Source organism: Mesoplodon densirostris, chromosome 2 (assembly GCF_025265405.1).
Source record: "Mesoplodon densirostris isolate mMesDen1 chromosome 2, mMesDen1 primary haplotype, whole genome shotgun sequence".
Classification (NCBI taxonomy): domain Eukaryota; kingdom Metazoa; phylum Chordata; class Mammalia; order Artiodactyla; family Ziphiidae; genus Mesoplodon; species Mesoplodon densirostris.
The window spans coordinates 69,333,089-69,360,029 of NC_082662.1; the positions used below are offsets into that span (position 1 = coordinate 69,333,089).

General features: G+C 41.3%; 1 protein-coding gene across 1 annotated transcript in view; it reads left to right on the forward strand.

Moving 5' to 3' along the window:
- AK5 (adenylate kinase 5) overlaps window positions 1–26,941 on the forward strand; it is a 253,833-nt gene that overhangs the window by 115,760 nt on the left and 111,132 nt on the right. Inside the window, exons 7-8 of the mRNA XM_060084682.1 lie at window positions 14,802–14,892; window positions 22,671–22,747. Of these exons, the coding sequence (XP_059940665.1) occupies window positions 14,802–14,892; window positions 22,671–22,747 (168 nt within the window). The remainder of the gene's footprint in view (window positions 1–14,801; window positions 14,893–22,670; window positions 22,748–26,941) is intronic.

Sequence of the window (26,941 nt, forward strand, 5' to 3'; positions counted from 1 at the left end):
TTTTGTCTCTGCTATGTGACAGATGAACCACTGAATAAGCACATATATAATTATACTTTCTAAATTGGTTGTTTAGGTTTAGGCCTGGCTGCAATTAAAACTATACCATAAATACTATTAGACGTCATGAGATTAAAATGGATGTTAATTATTTTTCAGTGTTCCTCCAAGGAGCAAGTTTCCAGACTTAAACTCTCATGAATCTTATGGGGGAAATCCTCAAACACATTTGGGGCCATTCTAATGAGTGGCTTTGCTCTTCTTCAGGGTAATTACTAGTTTGCTCTGTGCCGTTTATAAGCTAAGCGACTTAAAGTTTAAGCCACATCCCTCTGCAATTCACTTGACATGTTAAAGAAAAACTTAAAATAACACATTTTAAATGAATACTAATATTATCTTAAAGTGAGATAAGTATCTGGCTACTTACAAATCTTTAAAAATTATGTATCTGAATTTTAAATAGAGAACTCATTGCCTTCTCTTCAGTGTGTGCTCAGGGGATTATGTTTAACCCCCTTGGCTGTCGTCCAGCTGTGTTCATTGCGACCAGAGAAATGCAGGACCTGAATCTGCACATTCATAATCATGATTCTCACTCTCCTGACAAGACTGCTAAGTAGGTCATGATTTTATGCCAAAAGGAAATGGCCTTTTAGTGGTCAAAGGACTGTTTTTTATACTCCGTGGAAACCTGTTTTGGTGCTAGTATTAACGTCATTGCTGTAGTTTATCATTCCAAATTTATCACTTATCCCTCAATCTTCCATTTTTGCCTTTCCTACCAGGAAATAGTGATGGGACTTCTTTTTAAATATTTTTAAATTCAGGAAATCATTTTATATTAGTTATTCCCAGCTTTTGGGGTAAACACAGAAATGTAGCCTAGTTCTTAAGGCATGATTTTTATGATACCTTACACTTCTTTTTGAGACAGAACTGTTGAGATCACAATTCATTTATTTATTCGCTTATAGGACGTTTGGTCCAAAAAAAGATTGTGGAAAAGTGAAAGTGAGGCACAGATTGGGGTGATTTGTTGCTATTGTGGCTTTTATTTCCTTTATCAATGTTATAATGATATTTATAAAATAAATGTAAGCCAGGGAGATTTTTTATTGATTTTTAAAAAATTTTATAGGCATATAGTTGATTTACAACCAGGGAGATTTTTAAAAAGCAGAAGCAATGATGAGACCTTAGAAGTTGTCAGAAAGAGATTTAAATCATTTCGAACTTAAAAGAATTTATCCCATTTTAAATGCTTCCAGGAAATGTGATTCTACATAGACAACCATTTGCTACTCCTTAGTATAGTAATAGGTAACGCTTTTTGAGATTTACTATGTGCCAAGCTCTACAATAATAATAGATTCTCTTACTTAACCCTTTTAGCAGTCCACAACCATGTGATGTAGGCACTACAGGCTATCACCTTTCTATGGATGAGGAAAGAGGCTTAGAGAATCACAAAGTCACACAGCTAGTAATGGTAGGGCTAGGATGTGAATCCAGGTCATCTAGCTTAAGAGTCTTTCTCTACACCTTATAATTTCCCTTGAGGGTTACCTGTGGTCAAAGCAAAACAATGAATTATTATTGACATTATTGAGAAACCTAATTCTCCAACCAGATAAAGAATTGTGTAGATCTGGCTGCGTGTTTTCTGATTCCTAAATTGTTGTCAGATAAAGAAGAATATCCTTATTAGATCTGGGGCAGCCACAAACCCAGACAAGAATGTTTATGGGTCCTAAATATTTGGGACTCAAATGGCTTCATCTCCTCTGACACTTTTTCTAATCCTCAAAGCCCATCTATCCACACATCCTTCTTAATCCCCCTTTCCGCTCTGAGACCAATTAATCCTCCTTTCTCCTCTGATCTCCCATGTACATTTCTCTATAGCTCTGTGACTGCCTTTATTCTATACTAATGTTAGGGTTCAAGTGAATGTCCCCTCACTGGACTATGAATGCTTCAAGGGCAAGAGTATTATTTTACCGAGCACTGAACCTCCAATGCATGGCATATAGTAGGTGCACAAGATGTGTTTTTAATGAATAAATTAATAAAAGTTTCCACACACTCAATAGTGTCATTTTCTCACTTATCTTTAATGGAGAGGACATTCATAACAGGCGAAAACGCAGTCTTCTTTATTCTACTATGTGATACTGGAGTGAAACATCTTTGCATACCATACCCACAGCACATGTTAGGTACTCAAATATTTGTTGAGTAAATGAAAACCATCTATGAGAACCTTCCAATAGCTTGCAAGAGGTCTTGCAGGATGTGATACATTTCCTAAATATCCTACAAATTCACTTCATCATTTTGTAAAAGCTGATATATTTACCTTTGCTTTTGTGTAACCAAAGCTGCCTTATTCCATGAGCCTGAAGGTTGCATTTGAAATTGACATTAGTTTTGGTTTTCTCAGGCTCAGCTTTTTGTCCTGAGGCTCTTAACAGATTCTTATTGGCTTTGGTCTCCACTGGCACGTCCCATGTGTACCATGTGGAATGCTGTCTATAAAATTTTGGAGAAGTCTGTTGCTTTGCAAATACTATGCACTTTTTATACCTTAGGTAAGCTTACCAGTTCCCAGCCCCTTTAGGAGGAAGCTCACCATGTCCACGATGGCAGAGATAAATCATAAAGAGAAGCAGACTTGGCTGGAGACAGCACAGAGGTTAATCACTTTTCAGAAGCTATGCTCATTTCATCTTTGAGGGAAGTCACACCTTCATAGAACAGAATCTCTCATTGCTGATATCTACGGGAAGCTAGACAGGATTTCTTCTAGGGTCTCAAGTGTATCTGAAAATGAAAAAGAGGAATACTTAAACAAAAATTAGCCTCAAACAAACAAACAAAAGTGATGGAGAAGGTGAAGCAGGACACACATGGACAAGTTTCCATGGGATGAGATAGAGGCATATTCTGCATCTGTATCCCCTTTTTCACTCAGCTTCATCCTCTCTAGCCACCCACCTCAGCTACTGCCTGAAAGATCTATCAATACCATACTTACCCAACAGAATCAACCCAGGGCTACACATGATTTGAATTTGCTGAGTGCAAGATTGGTTGAGTGATATGTGGCCAATGGAATTTCTAGATGACCCACTTCAAAATTCAACAAATAAAATATAGATATTGCTTATGGATGACAAGTAATCTCTTTTTCTACATGTTGCTTCTAGTCAAAGGTCTAATGACTTTAGCAGAGGAATGTGAAGAGTAACCATCCTTTTAGTTGAGTCAGCTAAAACCACATAAAGTCAGAATCAGAAGAATTTATAAGGATTTTTTATCCATTTGCACATTAATTCCTCTCCTCTGTCCATGGACCTAAATATAAATCCTATTATTATAAATCTGATTTCCATTCTCATAATTTTATTTTTCTTGCTTGCTTCATTTATATTTTTCCTAAAACTTGGAACAAAATAGCTGAATTATCCAAAGGCCCAATGGTATTAAATTGTTAAATAATCCTCCATTCTTTTTTTTAAATTACTTTTTACCATCAAACCATAGCCATCTTGTTAATAAGTTAATTACTCTGAAACAAAGACCAGATTGGTTTTTTGGGAACTTGGTACTAACCACATTATCACAAAGTACTAAACCTGGGGTTAGTGCATAAAGAAAAAAATGAGGATGGTTTTTTAAATGGCTCTGAAATTGGAAATGACCTTAAAACTAAAAATAAAGGGAAAAAGACGTATACACACTACCATGTATAAAATTGATAGCTAGTGGGAACCTGCTGTATAGCACAGGGAGCTCAGCTCAGTGCTCTGTGGTGACCTAGATGAGTGGGATGGGAGGTGGGTAGGAGGGAGGTCCCAGAGGGAGGGGATATATGTATACATACAGCTGATTCATTTTGTTGCACAGCAGAAACTGGCACAACATTGTAAAGCAACTACACTCCAATTAAAAAAAAAAAAGAAATGAATGTGGGATAACTAACTGCATAGGATTTATTCTTCACAGAGCTAAGCAGCTTAGTTCTTAAGATCACATGTGTAGTATAGTAAGACAAAAGTAAGACACACCTGAGTTCATACCCAAGCCCTGTTCTTCACCAGTTTTGACCTTAAATAAGTATTACCTGTCTGAGCTATTTCCTTGGGAGAGTGACACCTTGGGTTGCTTTGGGTGTTATTGAGATGTTTACAAAGTGCTTCACCTATTGCCTGGCAGATAGTAAGTGCTTAATAAATGGTAACTACTGTTATGCCCATGAACTCATCTGTCACCTTCCTGTGGACACAGCCCAGCACACAGTTAGTACATGCACATGCCCAGGGATTTCTGGTAGAGGAAGCAGCTACCAGATCAAAAACCCCAAGAAAGCCGTCAGATAACTTCAGGAAGCAAGAAGGTGTATCACCACCCAATCCCTTCTCAGAAGGTGAATCCCAAAATCTTAAGACAAAGTCACCTTCATTTTCTTCAAAGAAACTGTGGCTTTCATACCTTTATTCCTTGTCACTGAAAGAAATGCCCTTCCTTTCCTTTCTTCACTTCACTTAGTCTCACTTGTTCAGACTTTGACTCATGGATCAGCTTCTCCAGGAAGCCATCTCTGACCCTCCCCTAACCCCACACTGCCCACCTGCACAGTCCCAACCCCCAGAACACCCCATGTACACCCCATCAAAGCCCTTCTTGCACGGAACTGTTATTAACGATTTACTTATCAGTTTCTCAACATAGACCTTAAACTCCATGAGGGCAAAAGCACTGCCATATTTGACTGAATTAAATTAAATTATTTCCCCAAAGTCATACTTATAATACTTCTTGTCCATGTCTCCAAAAAGGGGAAACATTAGCATGATTCTCCTAAGAGCTTTTTTATTATCCAGAACAATTGCTGGCTACTCCAATAAAATCTGTTTTCATCAGTGTTAAATGCCATCCTAAAGAAATTTGTATAGAGAGACAATCTCTCAGTACTGGTAACATAGAAAGTGTGTACTAACTAAAAAGGAATTTGATTTAAAATCCTAACTCTTTTTCTGCTTGTAAGCAACATGTTTCATCCTAAGGTCCCGTGTTGACATTGCAAGATCCATTTCCCTTTGCTTTTCGTTTTCTGAGCTGATCTCTTTGATTCCACTTGATCTCCACTAAATCTCCCATGTAATTATGAACTGGCCACATTTGTCTAGGGTTGTTAAAGTCAACACCGCTGGTGAGATATTTTTAAAAATAAAAGAATGGGGCTTCCCTAGTGGCGCAGTGGTTGAGAGTCCGCCTGCCGATGCAGGGGACACGGGTTCGTGCCCCAGTCCGGGAGGATCCCACGTGCCACGGAGCGGCTGGGCCCGTGAGCCATGGCTGCTGAGCCTGCGTGTCCAGAGCCTGTGCTCCACAACGGGAGAGGCCACAACAGTGAAAGGCCCGTGTACCGCAAAAAATAAAATAAAAGAAAAGAATGAAGCATCTCAACTGGGAAAAAAAGGAAAGGAAAAAATTAGTAAAAGAAAGAATGAGCCTGATCTTCCCGAGGCCTAAATTAGTCCCTAGTCACACATCTGGCGCTTTGGCAGCAGGTAGTTTTTTCAGGCTTCCAGGGTATCACTTAGGGCTCTACAGAGGAGACACTTGAGCACTAGAGAGAATGGAGCCTGTAATTATGAAAGGTACCAAATGTCACAGGAGGCTGAAATTTGACTTCTGAGGCTCTTAACTAGTTTTAGTTTGGACGATTTCTCGGCAGAGGTTTAAATCTTTATGCCACCCCTTGTAGTTTTATAAAGTCTCAAATTGCTGGAATGCTGGGAGGAGAGGGAAAAAAGAGAAAATAGGAAGGGAAAGGGTACTCTAATTAATTGAATTTTCTCGTTAACTGAGTCTGACAAGTATTTGTTGTCTAACCGATGGGCTCAGCACCCTGCTAGGTGCAGTAGAGAAAATGTAGGAACCACATGATGTGATTCTTGTCTACAGTGAGTATATCTTGCCTATTTTCCTCCATTTTCTTCCTGTAACCTTTCTTTATCAAATCTTTTCAAAGTATTTTAATCCTTGTTTGTGCCTTAATAATTACAGAGAACCTAACATGGTTTAATCCTCTTTTCATGTATTTTCAGTACCCAGCGCATACCTGGGACAAAGTAGGTGCTCGATAAATATTTACTGAGTTGAATTACATCTTGTAGATCCATCCTGATCCTAAGACATATTCGAAAACTTTTCTTATCTGACAAAATCCACTGTATCAACCTATTTGCTGGGTTGCAGATCTATTCCTTTAATTAACTTCCGAGTGAGAAACAACGCATCATTTAGTAGTATCATCTTAAAAATATATTAAATCTGTTCACATGTACTAAAATAAGGGTTTTTTTTCAGCTACACCTCCATTAGACTAATTACAGGTTCGATCTCTGGTCAGGGAACTAAGATCCTGCAAGCCACACGGTACGGCCAAAAACAAAATGAGTTCCCTGGCCTAGTGGTTAGTATTCCATGGTTTCACTGACAAGAGCCTGGGTTCAATCCCCGGTCAGGGAACTGATGCCACAAGCCTCAAGGCAAGGCCAAAAAGAATAAAAAGGATATCTATGCCTTTTATATATATGCTTTCTGTGGTAACTTAATTTTACTTCACTTTTTTTCCAGCTTGAGATATAATTGACATATTGCATTGTATAAGTTTCAGATATACAATGAGATGATTTGATACACATATATGTTGTGAAATGATTCCCATGATAAGGTTGTTAACACACCCATCACCTCACATGATTACAGTGTGTGTGTATGTGTGTGTGTGGTGAGAACATTTAAGATCTACTCTCTTAGCAACTTTCTAGTATATGATACAGTATTGTTAACTCTAGTCACCATGTTGAATATTGGATCCACAGAATTTATTCATCTTATAATGGAAATGTGTACCCTTTGACTGACATCTCCCCATTTCCTCCACTCCTTAGGCCCTGGCAACCACCATTCTACTCTCTTGTTTCTGGAGTTTGGCTTTTTTTTAAGATGCCACATGGAGCAACTTAACCTGAAAATTGTCCTCTCATAGTGCCAACAGATCCATGAGCAAAATATTGAGCACTTGGGCCTCCCTGGTGGCACAGTGGTTGAGAGTCCGCCTGCCAATGCAGGGGATACGGGTTCGTGCCCCGGTCTGGGAGGACCCCATATGCCGCAGAGCGGCTGGGCCCGTGAGCCATGGCCGCTGGGCCTGTGCATCCGGAGCCTGTGCTCCGCAACGGGAGAGGCCACAACAGTGAGAGGCCCACATAACGCAAAAAGGAAAAAAAAAAAAAAATATTGAGCACTTGATATCAGTTCATTATCTGGACATTGCTCAGTCTGAGGATGTCTGCTCTAGGGCTCCACTTTAGCCTGCAAAGTATTAAAAGTATTAAAAATCAGCTACTGTAGCCACATACCATTCAGCTCAAAAATTGTTCCAGAACCAGTTTCCACCACCAACTTGGATTCTTTATGCTTTGACTCTTCCCAGCAACCTTCTGCAAGTCCTGAGACCTAGTCTCTCCCCTCTTATTGCAGGCAGTCTGGCTCTGGATCCACCATCCCCTAATGAGACAACCCAGAGTAAGGAGCTCTGGGAAAGGAATGCTGCCCCCCAGTCAGGGGCAGGACTGAAGCCCTGGCTGGGATGTGAGGAGGAGCAGCTGAGCCAAGGCTGTGCCTCAGGTGCTGGGGGATAAGGAACCCCTGGGGCAAAACCAGAGCAGCTTCTACAGGAAGTGTTAGACTGAAAATGGACCCAGACCAGAAATCTACTCTCTAACCCCAGAGAGGCTCTTAGAAGAAGGGCAGGCCTACTCTTTCTTTGATTACTGAGGAAGGATTGAGTGGTAATGAGAGGAGAAAAACAGAATCCACACTAGATGACTTCAGTCCTCTTAACAAACTAAAGGGCAGGGTTGTTTAAGTTGTAGAAGGCTATTGGGGAAGGTACAGCTAGAGTTAACAGTAGACAAAGAGGATGGAGGAGCAGTAGCCAGCTTCCCTGTGAAATTGATAACTTTAAGCTAAAGACCGCGAGAGAGAGCTCTATTTGGAGTTGGGACATCTTCTGCCTCTTGCGGTCAGCTTTGCCTGTCCTTGCTTCTTCTGATGCTCCTGGCCAGCCTGCAGAGAGGTTCTTCTGCCAACAGACACATCCATCTGGCAGGGTACACATATTACAGAGAGAAATAAAATCACCTACTATGGCCTCAAAATGGAAAACAAGATCAAGAATTTTTTTTTCTTTTTTTTGCGGTTCGCAGGCCTCTCACTGTTTTGGCCTCTCCCGTTGCGGAGCACAGGCTCCGGATGCTCAGGCTCAGCTGCCATGGCTGACGGGCCCAGCCGCTCCGTGGCATGTGGGATCTTCCCGGACCGGGGCACGAACCCGTGTCCCCTGCATCGGCAGGCGGACTCTCAACAACTGCGCCACCAGGGAAGCCTGAGATCAAGAATATTTGAGTATATTGCAGCTGGACCTGGCTTGGCTTGGCTTCAGCCTGTCCTGAGAGTACTCCTTTAGGGCTTTAACTCTGGTTTGTTCTGCAAGAGCCCAGCTAAGATCTGTGGCTGCCCCATAGAGCTGAGACCTGATCCTCACAGCCTTGGCCATTCGATGTAGACAGATGTGGATTAGGATCCTGGTTCCACCACCCACGTGATATGGCTTTCCCAGACAGAATGTTGTCCCTACCCACCCCACCCCCAACCAAATCTACTTCAATGCTTCTCTTCAAATTTTGTGTTTAATTATGAAGCTTTAGAAACACAGTTCTGCGGAATAATATAAACTGTGATTACTCCATCGCTCATAACTACAGATTTCACTCTCGGGACCACAAGTTTTTTAATGATCACTATTTTAGTACAAATTCCAATTTTTGTTGGAGGAAAGCAAAATACTGTAAAGAGGACACGAACCAATCAATTCTTTAGAAGGAAGTCTCAAGACATATAAAAGAAAAGATTTGAAGGACCAGTGTTTTGCATGTTGAAGGATCTCTAGTAGCAAATGATGAAAACCATTTCATAGAGAGCATACTTAATTGAAATCCCTTGCAGGAAACCAGGGAGAAGTAAAATGTTGAAGAAGCTGGTATGATGCTCAGAGAATGAGACTTATGGGATATATAAAACTGAGACAATACTAATAACAGAGCCAATTTATTTCCTTTTCAAATATTGATGCAGAGAATATACAGGAGACAGAGCTAAGTTTAATGAAAGTGGAATCTAGAAAGACTGAACTGTTATCCTCCCTTTTGAGTCCTTTTAGGATATTTTATACACCTAACATTCCCAGCTAGCAGAGCTAAGAATACAGGATGCCTTGTCTCTGTGGAGAAGATCTGGGCAGCCTCTTGCAGTCTGAAAATCAGAGCCAAAAGAAAACAAGAACTCATTTCTGCCATTAAAATTGCAAACCGTCATTGTTGCTTTCTCCTCAGATGGTGCCTAATTCTGCTCAATCTACTATAATTTCCTTTCCTAATCTAGATATATTTTGTATGATTTTGAAAGCTGTTACAACATTTGTTATTCAACTTAAAACATGTTGTGAGTGAACTGGGGAATTTGGTAAGCATCTCATTTTGAAATTTCCAATTGACCTCCCCAGCCTTCTTACATTAAATGACATAAAACAAATCATGCAGACTGTGTCCTCTGCAAGTTCTTTCCCTCAGAATAAGAAAAGAGGTTTGTTAAGATTGCTAGATATTAAATAACTATCACCAAAAAGATAAAGGGCCCACCTAATCACAGAATTTCAGAGCTGGGAACAACCTCGGACATCATCTGGCCTAGTGGCATAGAGTTACATCTGCCCCCAAAGCTTGTTTCTGCCCCACGAGATCTATAGAAACTGTTATTTCTAGAACCTTCATCACCCTATACCTATGCTACCCCTGCAGTATTATCACTTCTACTATTCTCTGTATTTTGAAGTTTACAGCACAGGTTCTTGCAGGTCAAAATCAGAGAGATAGAGACAGAGAAAGAGAGAGAAGGAAGAAAGGAAGGAAGGGAGGGAGGAAGGGAGGAAGGAAAGGAAGGAGATCATTGTTACTTGAGTTTCAAAACACTATTTAGAAACCCAAAAACTGATAATGCTTTGGTGTAGATGAGGGTTTCCCAACTTCAGCACTATTGACATTTTAGACTGGATAATTCTCCGTTGTGAGAGGGCTGTCCTGTGTACTGTAAGGTAGTTAGCAGCGTCCCTAGACAATAGCCTCCCCCCTTCCAGTTGTGACAACCAAAAATATCTACCAGCATTGCCAAATATTGGGGCAGGGGTGGGAGGGGTGGCCAAAATTATTCCTGGTTGAGAACCACGGATGTGTATGGTTTGTGCAAAAACAGATAGTAAGGAAAAAGTCCGATGATTGAAAAGCCACTTCTCCACTCACCATACACACAACCTCTCCAACACTGAATGTTACCAATTTGTAAAGATCTTTGTCCATTCAGTGGCAGTTGTCCTGATAGTACTCAATCAGAATGCTCTTCAAGGTCCGTATGCCACATAACTTGCCAAATGACTAGAGACAAGAATCCCATGCTAGTCCTGGAGCTGTCAAAGTGAGATGTTACAGAAAATAAAGAAGACTAGGTTAAATTCTGTGGTCCTGATGCAAGAGTCAGTGGGCTTCAACAACATCTGTATAATCCCAGAGTTGAGTTGGCTGTGTGGGTGTCACCTTACTTCCTTGGGGCTCCTTGTTCGTGGTCCAATCACTTAAGAGTGGTCCGTTGAGGAATCTACTTAAGACATAGTAGATACTCAGCAAATATTTGTTGAATGCTTTCATGAATGATGTTTTACTTTTTGCATTTTGCCTTTTGGATTGGACAGTTAAGTACTTTAGTCTGCCAAAGCTAAACATATCCTTGTTCAAATCAACTGGAGGATAGAATATCTCCTAGAAAATCTCAGAGTCAGTTGTATTTCTTATTACACAATCCCCACGTTTAAAAAAAAAAGTGTATGCATGTGTGTGTGTGTGTGTAGCATACACACGCCTTGTTCAAAGTACAGAAGCGACCAAAGGTCTATAGAACATACTCCCTCAGCCTTAAGGAGGAAAAAGAAGGACTGCAGTTATGCCAGGCTCTGTATTGGGGTATTAAATACACCATCTCTTTAGTCCTCACAATAATTGTATATATGCTAAGAACAGGGAAATAAGTTGTTCAAGATCAGATTGCTGCTACAGGGAAAGCAGAAATTCAGATCAAGCTCTGGTTGAGTTTTAAGCTGCCTAAGCCAGTTTACAAGCTTCCCCTGACTCACTTGGCCCATGTGCCCTGGGCCTCGGTCACTTGTTGAATGGAGAGCTGTCCACTGATGCCCTGCCTTCCAGCATGGCTGATGGACCCAGCCAGCCTCTTAAGGATGAAGGCTGGGCTTCATTGTCCCCAGCCTGGTGGGAGCCTGTGCAGAGATGGCTCCCAGGCCCAACCAGACCAGACCTGCAGGGGGCTGGGCACCTTCCAGCACTTCTAGATCCAGATGCTTTGCCACTCCCTGGGGCATGGGATCTGGCTTCCCAGGGGCTGCCCCGGGGTCTAGGAAACACAACCAAGAGGTGGGGGTACTTAACTCTTCATAAGGAAAACTTGGACCAGTGGAAGCAGGAAACTGAAAAGACAGCATATAAATGCCTCCCTCCTCAGACTGTTCTGAGATGTACTGGTTCCATTTAGCCTTTCTGGAGACCAGCTGTGACTTTGTGAAGCTGGGGCCCAGATCAGTAACATGCCACCTTACATTTGCTTTGCTTCCTTCTTTGTCTCACTTCCCTTTTTCTTTCAAACGTACTGCCCTGGGGTTACATGCATACACGTGCCCCCAATAAAGTGTTAACCTATAAGTTTTGCCTTAGGTTCTGTTTTCTGGGGAACTACGGCTAAAACATAAGCTTATGCTTTTTTATTTATAAAATTATATGCTGCCACCCATCTTTCAAAAGCCCAAGAAAAAAATAAAAACAAACCCCCTCTTAGTAGAACTTACCCCTTACTGATGATAGCTGACAGACATTTTGAAAGAAAAAAAACAGCCATGGTCTATGGGTGTGGGAAGCAGTGCATTAAGGTGGCACTAATCTTGCCTTGGTGGTCCCCTCGTATCTGTCCTAACCACCATCTGCTTTTCTCGCCCTTGCGTTTATACAGAAGGGCTGTTAACACTCATTTGAGCAGCAGGGCTATATCTGTCTGACTATGATGATCACATGTAGCCTGATAGGATAGAAAGTGTCAGTCATCCTAAGTGCAAGTCCTACTTCTCCTGCTTGTTAGCTGTTTGACTTGAGAAAGTCATAGTATCTGAGTAGGTATTTCCTCACCTGTAAAATAGAAACAAGACGATCTGCCTCACCTTTCCCGTGGGCTGATGTGACATAGTGAAAGTACTTTACAGCACCATACGATGAGCTTTAACTGTGTAAGGGGAGATTAGGCAATAACTTTCTAGTCTGGGCTTCTAAATTCCTCTCACTAAAAATAATGAAGCACTTCAGTAGGAAAATATAAAGGAATAAATCACTTAAATCTTTTCAAATATCTTCAAGATAATAATTAAGATTAAAAACCAAGATGGAATAAAAAAGACTATTTTCCCTCCCATGAACAAATAAAAATAAATAAACAGAAAATATATATTAAAAAAAAAAACAATTTTAAGACACTGGACATCAGACAATGAGGTGATTCCCTGAGAGAAAGGAAACAAATGTGGTGGGCCCTGTGATTGTCCCCAGCTTATTACTGGAGACTTTCCAGCTACAGTGCAGGGAGAAGGAAGCCTTGTGGAGATGGGTAGACTCCAAGAGTTGAGGAAATGGAGCTGAGAGTGCAAGAGACCCAAGGTGGATGGATTGCAGAGGACAGAGTACCAGAGATGCACAGAGAGAGAACTCTGGAGATCTGCAGAGGGTTCCCCTCCAGCATCCAGCAGAGTACTAATCAGGGCATGCATATGAGCAAACTGCTCAAAACTGAGGGAAAAAACACCCAAAAGGATCAGCAGGAACAGTAGCTGGGGCTCACACCAGCCTGAGAAGAGTACTTGTTTCTACAGCCAGACTGGAAAATCCCTTAATTCACAAGCAAATGGGTAGAGTACTTCAAAGTGTCTTGCCTCAACAGGGCGGAATAATTAACCCTAAACTAAACACTGCTCTGGTCCAGTCCAACAAATCTTAAACACAAGACCTGAAATGATCAAGTTGTTTCCAAGTAACTAAACTACATTCCAGAATGAAACTCAAGAATATAGAAATACAAAAACACCTACCATCCAACATGGTCAAATTGTCAATGCCTGGAATCCAGTAAAAAATTACCAGGCATGCAAAGAAACAGGAAAATATGCCCCATAATAATGGGGGAAATCAATCAAAACCAACTCAGTTGTAGGAATTAGTAGAGAAGGATATTAGAAGTTATTATAATTGTATTTCATGTGTTTAAAACCTTAAATAGAGACATAGATATTTCTAAAGACTCAAATCAAACATCTATGGTTAAAAACTACAATGTCCAAGATGAAACATATCCAGGATGGAATTAATAGTATATCCATACAATGGAATACTACTCAGCAAGGAAAAGGAATAAACTTGATAAATCTCAAAATAATTGTGCAGAGTGAAAGAATCCAGACAAAAATATTTCATGTTGTACAATTCCTTTTACATGAAATTCTAGAAGATGCAAATAATCTCTAGTCACAGAAAACATATCAATGATTACTTGATGGGGTGGGGGGCAGGAGAAAGGGATTCCCAAGGGGCACAAGGAAACTTTGGGGGGAGGCAATGGAGATGTTCACTATTTTGATTTTTATGATGGTTTCACAGGTGTATACAGATGTCAAAGCTTACCATTTTGTACACTTTAAATACATGCAGTTTATTGTATATCAGTTATAACTCAGTAAGCTTATTTTAAAAAAAAACAAAGAGACAAAAGTGTATTTCTAAAAACCACTGAGGGACTTCCCTGGTGGTCCAGTGGCTAAGACTCCACATTCCCAGTGCAGTGGGCCCTGGTTCGATCCCTGATCAGGGAACTAGATCTCACATGCTGCAACTAAAGACCCCGCACGCAGCAGTGAAGATCCCATGTGCTGCAACTAAGACCCAGCACAGCCAAATAAATAAATATTTAAAAACCACTGAACAACTTGGGAAATAGAGGATTTATAAATGTAACCACATTTTTAATATTTAAAATTTTGTAAATTTTAGAGAATGGTAAAATATTTGAATGCATACTTTTTGTTACATCTAAACCTATAGTGTCTGTAGACTATACCTAAAGAAAAGCATCTATAGTATTTGTATAGTAGCTAAAATTTGGTTTGAGGGTCTCTTTTTTCTTTTTTTAACAATAAATTAGAAAATCTATCCCCATGTTGTTTAGAAATATTTTTTTATGAAGGAGGCGGCGGCGGGGAGGATGTCAAAACAAAACTAAGGGCCAGAAAAGCACAAGTTATGGGTTTTTCCAAAGATTGTTTTAGAAATTAAGAAAATTCTACACAATTTTCTTAACCGTTAGTGACTGTACACTTACTCCCTAACACCCCTCTCTGTTTGATATGAGGTCCGGGCTTGAAAAACCCTCTAAATATCTGATTAAAGACTCAGTTCCTGTTGTCCTGCTTCATTAGAGATACAGTTGTGTGATGTATGTTCATTATATTTTGGAATGAATTAATTTATGTATCCTCACGTTCCCAACTTGTCTGTCCTGATTTCTCCCAGTTTGATGCTGACCGAGACGAGGATGAGGTGTTCTATGACATCAGCATGGCAGTTGACAGCAAGTTATTTCCAAACAAAGAGGCTGCAGCAGGTAAGTCACTGTGTCCTTTGGGCTGCAGTATACCCTGATCCCCTGCCAAGCATCTAGGACTTTGTAGTAAGGTTGGAGCTCAACAAACTGCCGTAAGGTCATAAGGATGATGTTGTCCTCAGGTCTTTATACCTCCTGGTTTAAAAATAAAGGCACAAAACGACATAGAAAAGAGCCATACATCCGGCTCTTAACAGCTACTGCCTTTCTTCCAGTCATTGAAAGTGCAAATTAGCAGGCAGTCACAATGTAACAAAGGACCTCTGTTACTATAATTTTAAAAAACTGATCTAACCCACAATTTGTGCAACAACAAAAGTTACAGTTTCTCCAGAACTCCCTAACTCATACATGTCTCTCCTGTGCCACCTGGGAAAAGCCTCCTCTTTGGTGTGTGATAGCTGCTCCCATCCCGACCCACAGCCCCTGTTGTGGCCCCGCCCCTTCTCTTCCTATGTCTAGAAGTTTGACGTTGGACAATCATGCAGGGTAATCATACCCCTTTAAGTAGGCGGTACTCACATTTCTGTCCTTGACCCTTCTCTCACTCTCTTTTACTCTTTCTCTGGGTCAGCTCCTTGTCCGTCCTGGTTTCAACCATCAATTCTACGTGGATGACTCTCAAATCTTTCTCAGACCTCACCTTTCTTCTCAGTTATGGCCTCAGTGAATAAAGACCAAAAGTTCCGGGCCGTAAAGAAAAAGGGTAAACACCTAAAAGTTTGAAGCCGTATTTGAAGCTCACTGCGAGTAGGTTCGAAGAAAGACAGAGTCTTTTAAAAGGCAGTAGTCTTTCTGGACAGACCCGCCGAGCACAGACAGCTGACGTAAACTCGCCTGCCTCTTTTTCCAGTGATATTTACAGAAAGATGGCCTATTGCAGGGCAAGAGGGAGTGTTGTTGAGAAGCATGTAAGATCCTGTCAACAGAAGTACCACTGCTCCAAAAACTGCTGTGGCACCTGTGCTTTTATTTTAATGTTTCATGTAGAACATTCATTTAGACCTCTAACAACAAATACCTATCGACTAGATACCCTCAGTTTCCAAACCGTGGAACAGAGGAGAAGATGTAAGCGGCCCCTTCTTTAGAACTCCCGGCACTTTATGGCTCTCAAGTAGCATTTCTCCAAAGTAGCCTCGTCCTATAGTGATGTAGCTGGGCTGGCTTGTGTGCAGTTCAGTAACTGTGTCTTTGTCCTCTTCATGTGCACGGTGCCTGGCCCATAGCAGAGGTTTCCAGAACACCACTCCTTCCTCTCTACAACTCTGAGCTTATGAAGAGAGGGGTCTGTGCTCACAGCCTCAACTCCCCCTAGCTCCCTTCCACTTCCAAGACCCCTGAAAACTGGGTTCTGCTCCAACCTTGGAGTAAACCTGTTCTATCTGTAACAGCCCTGGTGAGCGAAGGGAACCCAGGAGGGCTTGTGGTAAGCCAGAAATAAGCCATACCTCCCCTTCCAGAGGCAGCCACTTCACAGCCCCATGTTACTGTGCCATTAAGGAATGGGCCAGTGTTGCTGGATCCTTCTCTCTTTCCAGAGAAAACAGAAACCTGCACCAGCAGGTGCAATCTCCCATCTTGTGAATGTTGGTGACTCAGTCAATTAAACAAGCCATGTCCGTGGCCTCTGCTCTGTGACTCGGCAGCCCCCAGGTTTTCTCCCTTGGCTCTTCCCTTCTCCTGAATCCTCTCTCTGCAGTATCTCAGCTGCCCCACTGCTCCTATATCACCTCCACGTGAATAGCTTTCAATTCCTTTAATTTTTTTACATAAAAATCGTATATGTTTAAGATGTACTACACTATGATTTGATTTGTGAAATGATTACTACAGTCCAGCTAATTAACATACTTCATCTTCATATAGTTACCATTCTTCTGTGTTTGGTGAATGAGCATCTGAAACATATTCTCTTAGCAATTTTCCAGTATTCAATACATATTATGAACTGTCGTCACCTTGCTGTGCATTGGATCTCTAGGCGTATTCTTCCTACGTAACTGCAACTTTGTACCCTTTGGTCACAATCTCCCCATTTCCCCCACCTGCGTGTCTGTGGCAACCACCATTCTACTCTGTGCCTCTATGTATTTGACTTTTTTAGGTTCCACATGCAAGGGAGATCACGCAGTTTTTCTCTTTTAAGAGAGCCAGGCAAAAGTGTCCCTGCCCTCACACCTCACACCGATCATGGATCGTCGTTCCTCAGACACCTTGGGAGTCCAGGCCTCCTTCACTATCCCTAGCGAACTCATCGAAGCCTTTGTCATTCCTGGCCCTCCCGTCCGTCTGTTAGGAATCCTGTTGCTGCTATGGGGATCCTCCCTGAATGCAGCTCTGATCACATGACAAAAACCAAAACAAAGCAAAACCTTCCATGACTTTCCTGCAGGCTGAGCACCAGGGTTCTTACCGTGACAAAAATATCCTTAGCTTTCCTGCAGTGGTCCTGTCCCCGTCAGAGCGTCACCTCTCCCCTCCCTCACACCAGCTTCCTCCAGCTCCTGAATGCCTCAGGTGCCTTCCTACCTCTGGCCATTTGCACAAAGTACTGGGAACCACCTATCTCCATTTGCATCCCTCTACTCTCTCACCTCGTCATCCCGTCCTTCACCTGGCTGGGTCCTGCTTTGTATCTCAGTTTAAAAGTGATTTTCTCAAGGAAACGTTCTCAGACCCCATCCCAGACTACATCCCTGTGTAGTGTTCTGCCCTTTACCTTCAAGGCATTCATCGCAACTATGATTATATAATTAGGTATAGGATTGTTTGTTAAAAATCTATTTCCTTTACAAGAGTGCAAGACTTCATGAGGACAGAGAGTATACCTGAGCATTGGTTTGAAACCCGATATGAATCTCATGTGAGATGCCACATTAGCCCTTTCTCTTCTAGCTGGCCACCTCAGCTGGGCTACTCACCTGGGCGCGTCAACTCACAGCCACACCAAATTTCCTTTGGCTCCAGAGCAGAGTGAGCATTTGCTTGCCTCCAGGCCAGAGAATGCCAGCCCCTGAACCTCTGCACCCTGTCTGTGGCGTTTCCTCTTCCATGGAGCCCTCCAGTAATACTTCTATAGCAGAGTCATCTGCCTACATCACTCAGTGCCTCTGGGCCTCAGTGTCCCCATCTATAAGGAAAGAATATTAGCGCTACCTCATAGGACGGCTGTGAAGAGTAAATGGCTTATGTGTATGAAGCATGCAGCTGTCCCGTTAAAAAGGTTAAGTATAGGTTAGTATCTTTGCTGAGGATTTGAGGGGTCGCAGGGAGAGACCACATCTTATGCAGCACAGCCTTTCCCCATTTTCCTAGGTTGACTTCTACCCTCTTCTCCCTCTCTTCCTCCCTTCCGCCACTGCTGTCATGGAGTAACTAAAAAAAAAAAAAATTCCCCCTTCTCTTCTCACCCAGAACAGTCCCCCAAGTTCCCTTAAGGAGCTTCCTTCTAGTCCCAGATACTGCCAGGATATTTTTTTCCAAAGAAATACAATGCCCTCCTTCAAAGGAATTCTAACACAAACTGCTACTAACACTTCCAAGTCTGTTGGAATTAGAGCTGGATTCTCCGTGCCTAATGCCTAAGGCGCTTAGAAGGGATTTAATGTTTGAAGTGCCAGTGGAGTGAATGATTAAGATTGAGATCCACACCACTGTAAAGCAATTATACTCCAATAAAGATGCTAAAAAAAAAAAAAAAAAAATTGAGGGCTTCCCTGGTGGCGCGGTGGTTGAGAGTCTGCCTGCCGATGCAGGGGACACGGGTTCGTGCCCCGGTCTGGGAAGATCCCACATGCCGCGGAGCAGCTAGGCCCGTGAGCCGTGGCTGCTGGGCCTGCGCATCCAGAGCCTGTGCTCCACAACGGGAGAGGCCACAGCAGTGAGAAGCCCACGTAATGCAAAAAAAAAAAAAAAAAAAAAAAAAAAAAAAAAAAAAAATATTGAGATCCACAAAAGTGAAACGTAACTGTCCTTTTATCCATTTTTCAGTCATTCAGCATATATGTATCAAATGCATAGAATTTCTAAGTTTTGTTCTTAGATTCAGAGAAGAAATACAACCCCACCTAAAGCTGCTGATGGTTTAGCAGTAGAGACAGGAGAAGGGAGAGACCGCTTTCCTCAGACGGGGCAGGAGAAATGTGAGAGAAGTTTTATCTGCAGACGCCTTTCACCGTGCAGGAAACCCTGCCTTGCAGGAGTCTCCTTCTATCTGGTACTCCAAGTGGGAAGAGGGCCTTCCTAAAACTTCAGATCAAAGATCCACTAGGAGGAAAAAAGTCTTTACCAGTGTCCCAGAAGGCAGTATGGTTAGCCTTCCTGTACCTCTGAAGCCAATTTGTCATCTTCCCACTTAAATTTAAGGAGACGACCTGAAAATATTTCCGAAGACCATCCAATGTCTAAAACTAGTGACACTGAGTGCCCCCTGTGGGGTTCTATTTCATACCTTTCTCTGTTATCTATGGGAAGGATACTTTTAAATCTGAAAAGAAATCAAGAAATTCAAAATAGGGGGAAATGAAAGCCATACTATCACTTTTGCAAAAGGTCCTAATTTGCTGTCTTCTTTGAGTAACAAGATCATTGCAGTTGTTTTGGTTAAATTATCCAATGAAAGATGGCAAAAATATGTACATATGGTTACATTTACCTCCCTATTTTGTATGTCAAGCCTTAGACTACTATTAAAGGTCCCATTTTCAGCAAACCAAGCAACCAATACTAAAAGAAAATGAAAGCTATTCAATCATTATCTGAGCTGATAATGACATCCTTTTTCTATGCCTTCTATGATCTATTAGTACTGTTGCCAAGAGCAACAGCATGTCAAGAAATTCCACCCCTTGATGATACAATAAAATTTCTGTTAAAAACATTTTATTAGGAAAGCCAAACTCTTATTCCTTATAAGGAGAAGTTGCTTTTTAAACAAAGGCTTCTTCATTCTACCATCGCTGAAGATAGTTTTCTAATAATCTTGTTCCATTTTCAAATATTAATGTGTAATATCTCTGTTAACTGGATTGTCTAAGAGTCCTTCATGTTGTACTTTATTAAAACGACCAAAAGAACAGTTTCTAATTAAATAAGTAGGACACAGGAACTGAAACAGCTATATGTTTAATGAGCTTTTGTGTTCAGATCACGTTGCTCACTGCACATGAATCACTCTAAATTCCAAGGGGAGGGTATCATTTGACTATCTATCACCACTAGTCAGAGGTGAATAATATCCATATTGTGGAAGTAACGAAAACTAGTTAAAATTGGCATTGCCTTTAATGGTGCTGTCACTAGCAGCCACCTTGACTGTCACAGGCTAGAGTGACACCTCTTTATTGCACTTTCTATTCTTCCCTTTCCTCAGCCACCCAGTGACCCACTTCATCATCGGCCATTCACTGTTCCTATTTTCTCAGAATGTAGAAGAGATAGCACACTCCTCCAAGGTCCTCCCCTGTAGAGCACTGTAATGAAAGGTCATGTTTATAAAGCCATTTGGATTTTGCCTGCTTACAGCTTGGAGTCAGCAGGCTATGTTAAAAATGGGAGCAGTGACTTCTGTCTTTGATCTCAGTCACTTTCTGCATGACCTTGGCCAAGCTATATAACTTCTCCACAGCTCATTTTCCTCTTTTCTAAAGTGACAGGGTAGGATTCTATGAAATATTAAATTCTAAAATGTCCATGATCTTAAAATGGAATAATGCACGTTTTACTTCTGACATCTTTACTGTCTCCCAACACATAAGTGCAAAATGGTCTTCCAACTGGGTTCTGAGACATCAGGTAGTTTGGCCCTAAGGTACACCTTTTATTTATAAGATGCACCTTATAAATAAAAGTATTTATCTGAAAAATACTTAAAACACAGAGACAGAAAAATTACAAGTATATAATCCTTCTACTTAAAAAATTATATATAAAATTAATGTTTCCATATCACCCCTCTAGTCTCACTTTATTAATAGTCCTCCCAACTCCATTCTACAAGCACCTTATTAACACTGGTGTTGCCAAGAGCATCACCAAGAATTGTGCAGTACACATTTATGCAACTATACATGGTAGCTCTACAGTTAGTTACTTGTCCAAAATTGTTTGATGGGTCAGGTATCTCCATTTTGAAAGCCTTTACTGTACTTAAAAAAAAATTTTTTTTAATTACAAACACAACAAACAATGGTGTTACTGCTTAGTACTTAGTCGATTTGATAATGGGTTAGTACTTAGTCAATTTGGTGAACAGCAGGGGTAATGATGAGAAGAGTAGAAATGATGAAAGACTGTGTGGGGACACACCTTGATTCTTTTTCTTGAAGAAAGTATGGAAACAGTATCTCTGGGAGAGGTCCATATCTGAGAAGTGTGTGAGATGCTTGACATTTTTTTGAAAATTCATCTTCATTAAACATTACTCATTGCATATTCTGAACAAGAGTTATTTGGCAAGGGCAAGTTTACAATGAAGCATGGAGTGGTTGGTTTCTTCACAGGGTGCCTGCCTTTTTATGGACAGCACTGAATTCTGTCTTTCTGGCTAGTTAGGTAATATATATTTCCCAGCAAGAAAGAGTCATTAGATGAGGACGATGAATCAATTGTGCTTCAGGAGTCCCATTAAGAAAATTACTGGTTTAAGTGTGAGCCTTGGGGATTAATGGGAACGTAATTCAGTGTAACTTGTAGTACCTAAGGGGGAAAAACTCTATATTAATATGTTAAGTTAACCTGATTTTTCTCACCTTCGGGGACTAAAGTGACCCAAAGGCTAGAGGAAAAACTTCTCAGGTTCTCATGGAATGAGCAAACTCAGCCCTTCTTTTCCTGGAAACCCCTTGCTCTACTCTCACTCTGTACTTTGCTCCCGGTGTTCCTTCTTCCTCAGCCACCATTGCACACCCTTAAACCACTTCTCCTCCTGGACCACCCGTATTCACCCTCACAGTTTAGACTCACAAACTATTTCCTTGTGAAGAATCCCACCCCCATCACCTCCTCTAGTAATAATCAGAATTAGTCTTTCTTTTTGGTTTCTGAAACTTGCTGCTGATAAATTCATCTCCTCCACAAGATCATTGTCTTCTTAAGGGTGCAGACAGTGTCTAGGTATCTGTGTTACCAAACCGTACTTGGGTCTACTCCCCCACGTGCAGTAAAACCAGTCTACTGACACCACGTTGTGGTGAAGGAAAGTGCAGCATTTATTGCAGGGTGACCAACAAGGAGTTCAGAACAGCTAGTGCTCAAAAAGCCCAAATTCTCTGTGGATTTCAACAAAGTATTTTTAAAAGCCAGGTGAGGGAGAGGTGTCCCAGGGTATGTGATCAGCTTGTGCACAATTCTCTGATTGGTTGATGGTGAGGTAACTGGGCAGTGTCACAGGGGTTAACATTATCAATCCTTAGGCACTAGTAGATCTGGGAGCTAGGTGTTCATGATCGTCATGTAGTTAATTTCTTCCATTTGGTGGTGGTTTTAGCATCTGTAAAACAACTCAGGAAATGTGCATCAGATACTATTATCTAGGTATTTCAGAGAGGAGCTAAAGCAGAGGATATCGGGGAGGGGGTCTGTCCTGGGAAGGCCCCATAGGGTCCTGCTCTGTTACATCTGCATTTTCCATCTGCAGGCCAAACAGTGCCTGACAGATGGGAAGAGTCTGGAAATATTTGTAAACAGGACAATATGGAAACTTGGTGGGCGTTTGTTTGCCTCAGAAATGTACACGGATGGCCTCCATCAGGTAATCTTTGTTTTTCTAACCTTAGGTTCAAGAGACCTTGATCCTTTGATGATGTTGGACACTGGAGAGATCACTGATACAGGATCTGATTATGAAGATCAGGTACTTAGAATCTAAAAATATTTCTCTATTTAAATGTTTCTAATTTTAGTCTTTATAAATGTTTCATGAAAATTAGAATTACAAATCATTCTGTGAAATGTTTACAGAGAACTAAAATAATCTATCCCATGGTAAATCATACAGCTTTTATACATTAACTTTGGCCCTTTAACCCTCCCTTATCCACAGATTCAAAGTGGCAATTAATTAAGGAAAGATTTGTGGTCAAAAGTTACATGAGATAGAAGTGAGGTTACATGAGGTTCTTTTGGCCAAGAATTTGCCTGTGTCTCTATCCCTTCCCTGTAATAAGTCCACGGTATTTACTAAGCATTGGTTACAGGTTCAGGGCTCTGCTTTTCTCTTTCTAACCTTTGAAAGGACTGATGACCAAGGACAACAGAGCCAAGATATTAATATATTTTCTTTTTTTTTTTTTTTCTTTTTTTTTTTTTTGCGGTATGCGGGCCTCTCACTGTTGTGGCCTCCCCCGTTGCGGAGCACAGGCTCCGGACGCGCAGGCTCCGGACGCGCAGGCTCAGCGGCCATGGCTCACGGGCCCAGCCGCTCCGCGGCATATGGGATCCTCCCAGACCGGGGCACGAACCCATATCCCCTGCATCGGCAGGCGGACTCTCAACCACTTGCGCCACCAGGGAGGCCCTAATATATTTTCTATTTGAATAAAACCAAAGAAATTTATCTGGGTCATTTTTTTCTCAGCAGAAGAACTCTTCCTCCTGCTCTATTTTAATGATCCAAAATAGTTGGCAAATGATCCCAGTCTCTAATTAGGCCTTATTTTTTAAAAAGCATCATGTCTGAAACTTCCTTCCATTCTCATCAGTGCTCCTCTGTGGTGGCTGAAAGCCAAGTGAGCATGTTCTTCTGGAATTGTTTTTCCCCCATTTTCAGCTAATATGTGTAACAAATAAAGGGGATAGATCTGACCAGTGTCCAAATGTAATGGCTGTCTCTCTGTTTCACATACATATTCAAAAGCTATTTTCACAAGCATTATGCTTCTTCCCTGATATCACAAAGCAAGGAGAAGATATTGACAAGTCTTTAAAATATTTTTTGGCATATATTAAGCACTTCATACATACTAAACATTGTGATAAGTTCCTTAACTTTACTATCATACTAATTCTTCACAACATCTCTAGTATATAGGAATTATTATCTTTATTTCATAATTAAGAGAATTAAGACTCCAAGAGTAATTTGCGCACAGTTACGCAAATAGTTTCACAGTGGGGAAGTGAACTCAGGGCACCTTCCTTAACACCTGCACTCTGCCACCCTCATCCTCACCTCCAAAGACAGGCCATTCAGTGGTGCTTTTTTGGAGCCTTTTCAGTTGCTAACTCTTAAGACCCCAGCAAGGGCAAATGCCAGACAACCACTGTGAAGGGTGAGCTCACCATCCAAAATTACAGACCGCAACAAGGAATGAACCGTAGCAAGAAATCCAGCTGTTTAAACAAATGGAAGGGTTCACACTCCAAGGACTGGGGATAACAGAAAAGCCTGAAAGAAATCTTAATCTGGGAATATTTAAAATATCCAAGGAGATAAAGGGAAGATTAGAAACCATGAAACAAGTACAGGAAAGAATGGAAAGGAAGAAGCAGGAAGGAATAGGAAGGAAGAAATAGAAATTCTAGGCACAAAAAAATATTGTCATTGCAATAAAAATTCAATTAACAGGTTGAAGAGTAGACTAGACACAGCTAAAAAGAGACAATGATAGGGGTGGGGGTGGGATGAACTGGGAGATTGAGATTGACTTATATACACTAATATATATAAAAGAGATAACAAATAAGAACCTGCTGCACAGTACAGGGAACTCCACTTCACTGTACAGTAGAAACTAACACAACATTGTAAAACAACTATACCCCGATTAAAAGAAGAGAGAGAGAGACGATGATAGAGCTGAGGAAATTTCCTTCAAATGAAACAGAGCGCTAAATCATTGTCAAAGAAAGAACTTAGGAGACACTGAGGATGGAATGATTGGGTCAACATATCCTAACAGGAGCTGCAGGAGGATAAAATGGAGTGGATGGGGCACAGCTGCATTTTAACAGATAATGGTTGAGAACTTTAAAGAGGTGAGAAAAGACAAGTCCCCAGATTGAAGGAGCACATCCAGTCCTGAGCAGGAAAAAAAAATCCTCGCCTATTCTTTTTCCATTTAGCTCCTCAACAAATATTAGCAGAGCACCTACTATGTGCCAGGTACCATTTAGGCACTTGGAATATCTAACTGTATAAAACAAGCAAGAATCTTACATACAGGTGGGGAAGACATATAGTAAACAATAAACATAATATATTAGTAAATTCTCTAGATAGTTAAGTGCTAGGAGAAGAAAAAAAAAGTAGAAAACGGTAGGAGGGTTAGGAATGCTGGGTTGGGGAGGGCAGATTACAGTATTAAACAGGAGAGTCAATATTAACTAGGATGGCCTCATTAAAGAGGTGAGATTTGAGCAAAGACTTGTAAAACATAGAGAGCACAGAGGACAAAAATAAAATATTAATAGTGAAAAGGCATTACCTATAAAGGAAAAGCAATTTGGGGGACAGAAGATTAAATGAAGCAAGGGTTTGCATTTATTGAGTACTTACTGTAAGCCAGACACTGTGTTTTATGGTTTACATGCATTATTGCTAATCTTTACAATAACTCAAGAAGGTAGCTCAGGGCTTCCCTGGTGGCGCAGTGGTTGGGAGTCCGCTTGCCGATGCAGGGGACACAGGTTCGTGCCCCGGTCTGGGAGGATCCCACATGCCACGGAGCGGCTGGGCCCGTGAGCCATGGCTGCTGAGCCTGCGCATCCGGAGCCTGTGCTCCGCAACGGGAGAGGCCACAACAGTGAGAGGCCCGCGTACTGAAAAAAAAAAAAAAAGAAGGTAGCTCTGTTTATCCCCAATTTACAGCTCAGGAAACTGGAGCTCATAGAGGTTAAATGACTTCCCAAGACCAAACAGCTAACAAGCAGTTGAGTCAGGAATCAAACTATGATCACCCCAACACCAAAATCTAGTTTATGCTTTCACACTCCAAATAAAGCCATTATGAAGGTCACTGGTAATCTATCACCAATTCCAGTTAACACTTTTTAAAAAATAAATTAATTTATTTATTTTTGGCTGTATTGGGTCTTCCTTGCTACGCGCGGGCTTTCTCTAGTTGTGGCGAGTGGGGGCTACTCTTCGCTGCAGTGCATGGGCTTCTCACTGTGGTGGTTTCTCTTGTTGCGGACCACGGGCTCTAGGCACATGGGCTTCAGTAGTTGTGGCTCGCAGACTCTAGAACGCAGGCTCAGTAGTTGTGGTGCAAGGGCTTAGTTGCTCCACAGCACGTGGGATCTTCCCAGACCAGGGCTCGAACCCGTGTCCCCTGCATTGGCAGGTGGACTCTGTTTTTTTTTTTAGTATTAGTTGTTTTTTGTTTGTTTGTTTGTTTGTTTATACTGTAGGTTCTTATTAGTCATCAATTTTATACACATCAGTGTAGACATGTCAATCCCAATAGCCCAATTCAGCACACCACCATCCCCACCCCACCACGGTTTTCCCCCCTTGGTGTCCATACGTTTGTTCTCTACATCTGTGTCTCAACTTCTACCCTGCAAACCAGTTCATCTGTACCATATTTCTAGTTTCCACATACATGCATTAATATACGATATTTGTTTTTCTCTTTCTGACTTACTTCACTCTGTATGACAGTCTCTAGATCCATCCACATCTCAACAAATGACTCAATTTCATTCCGTTTTATGGCTGAGTAATATTCCATTGTATATATGTACCACAACTTCTTTATCCATTCGTCTGTTGATGGGCATTTACGTTGCTTCCATGATCTGGCTATTGTAAATAGTGCTGCAGTGAACATTGGGGTGCATGTGTCTTTTTGAATTATGGTTTTCTCTCTGGGTATATGCCCAGTAGTGGGGTTGCTGGATCATATGGTAATTCTATTTTTAGTTTTTTAAGGAACCTCCATACTGTTCTCCATAGTGGCTGTATCAATTTACATTCCCACCAACAGTGCAAGAGGGTTCCCTTTTCTCCACACCCTCTCCAGCATTTATTGTTTGTAGATTTTTTGATAATGCCCATTCTAACTGGTGTGAGGTGATACCTCATTGTAGTTTTGATTTGCATTTC